This window comes from Buceros rhinoceros, unplaced genomic scaffold (assembly GCF_000710305.1).
Source record: "Buceros rhinoceros silvestris isolate BGI_N320 unplaced genomic scaffold, ASM71030v1 scaffold36736, whole genome shotgun sequence".
Classification (NCBI taxonomy): domain Eukaryota; kingdom Metazoa; phylum Chordata; class Aves; order Bucerotiformes; family Bucerotidae; genus Buceros; species Buceros rhinoceros.
This window is the reverse complement of record NW_010419919.1, coordinates 1025-1667: the sequence shown is the minus strand read 5'-3', so window position 1 is coordinate 1667 and position 643 is coordinate 1025. Positions and strand designations below refer to the sequence as shown.

The 643-nt window shown below is 57.7% G+C and overlaps 1 protein-coding gene across 1 annotated transcript in view; it reads left to right on the top strand.

Moving 5' to 3' along the window:
* LOC104496053 (transducin-like enhancer protein 3) overlaps positions 1-643 on the top strand; it is a gene marked incomplete at both ends in the record, with an annotated part of 3258 nt that overhangs the window by 1605 nt on the left and 1010 nt on the right. Inside the window, one exon of the mRNA XM_010139120.1 lies at positions 16-65. Coding sequence (XP_010137422.1) covers positions 16-65 — 50 coding nt within the window. The remainder of the gene's footprint in view (positions 1-15; positions 66-643) is intronic.

Genomic DNA, 643 nt, shown 5'->3' with positions numbered 1-643 from the left:
GGCCCCCCCCCCCAGCCCCTGCCGCCGCCGCCTACGGCCGGTCGCCAATGGTGAGCTTTGGAGCTGTACGTAGCACTTTTAGCTCCTTTTTTGCGCTCCCGGTGGGGTGGTGGGTGTGGGGAGGGTCCAGGGGAGTGTGTGCGGGGGTCTCCCCTGTGTCAACTGTGGAAGTGGGTCTCCTCACTGGCTGTGGTTTGAATCAGCCACTGTTGAAAGGTGCTGGGTGTGAGGTGATGTTTTCCCGTGGGGTGATGTGCATGTGCCTCAACACTGGGGTTTATTCTTCCCCCATGTGTGGAAGGGACCCTGGTGGGTGTGGGGAGGGTCCAGGGGAGTGTGTGCGGGGGTCTCCCCTGTGTCAACTGTGGAAGTGGGTCTCCTCACTGGCTGTGGTTTGAATCAGCCACTGTTGAAAGGTGCTGGGTGTGAGGTGATGTTTTCCCGTGGGGTGATGTGCATGTGCCTCAACACTGGGGTTTATTCTTCCCCCATGTGTGGAAGGGACCCATTGCTCGGCCCCCGTAGCTTTACTCTTGCTAAACCCTCAATCACGTGCTTTAAGACAAAATACTGTCGAAACAAGGATTAAAATGCCCCTGTTAGTGGGGGTTTCTGCAGCTGGCATGCTGAGCATGGTGTGGCT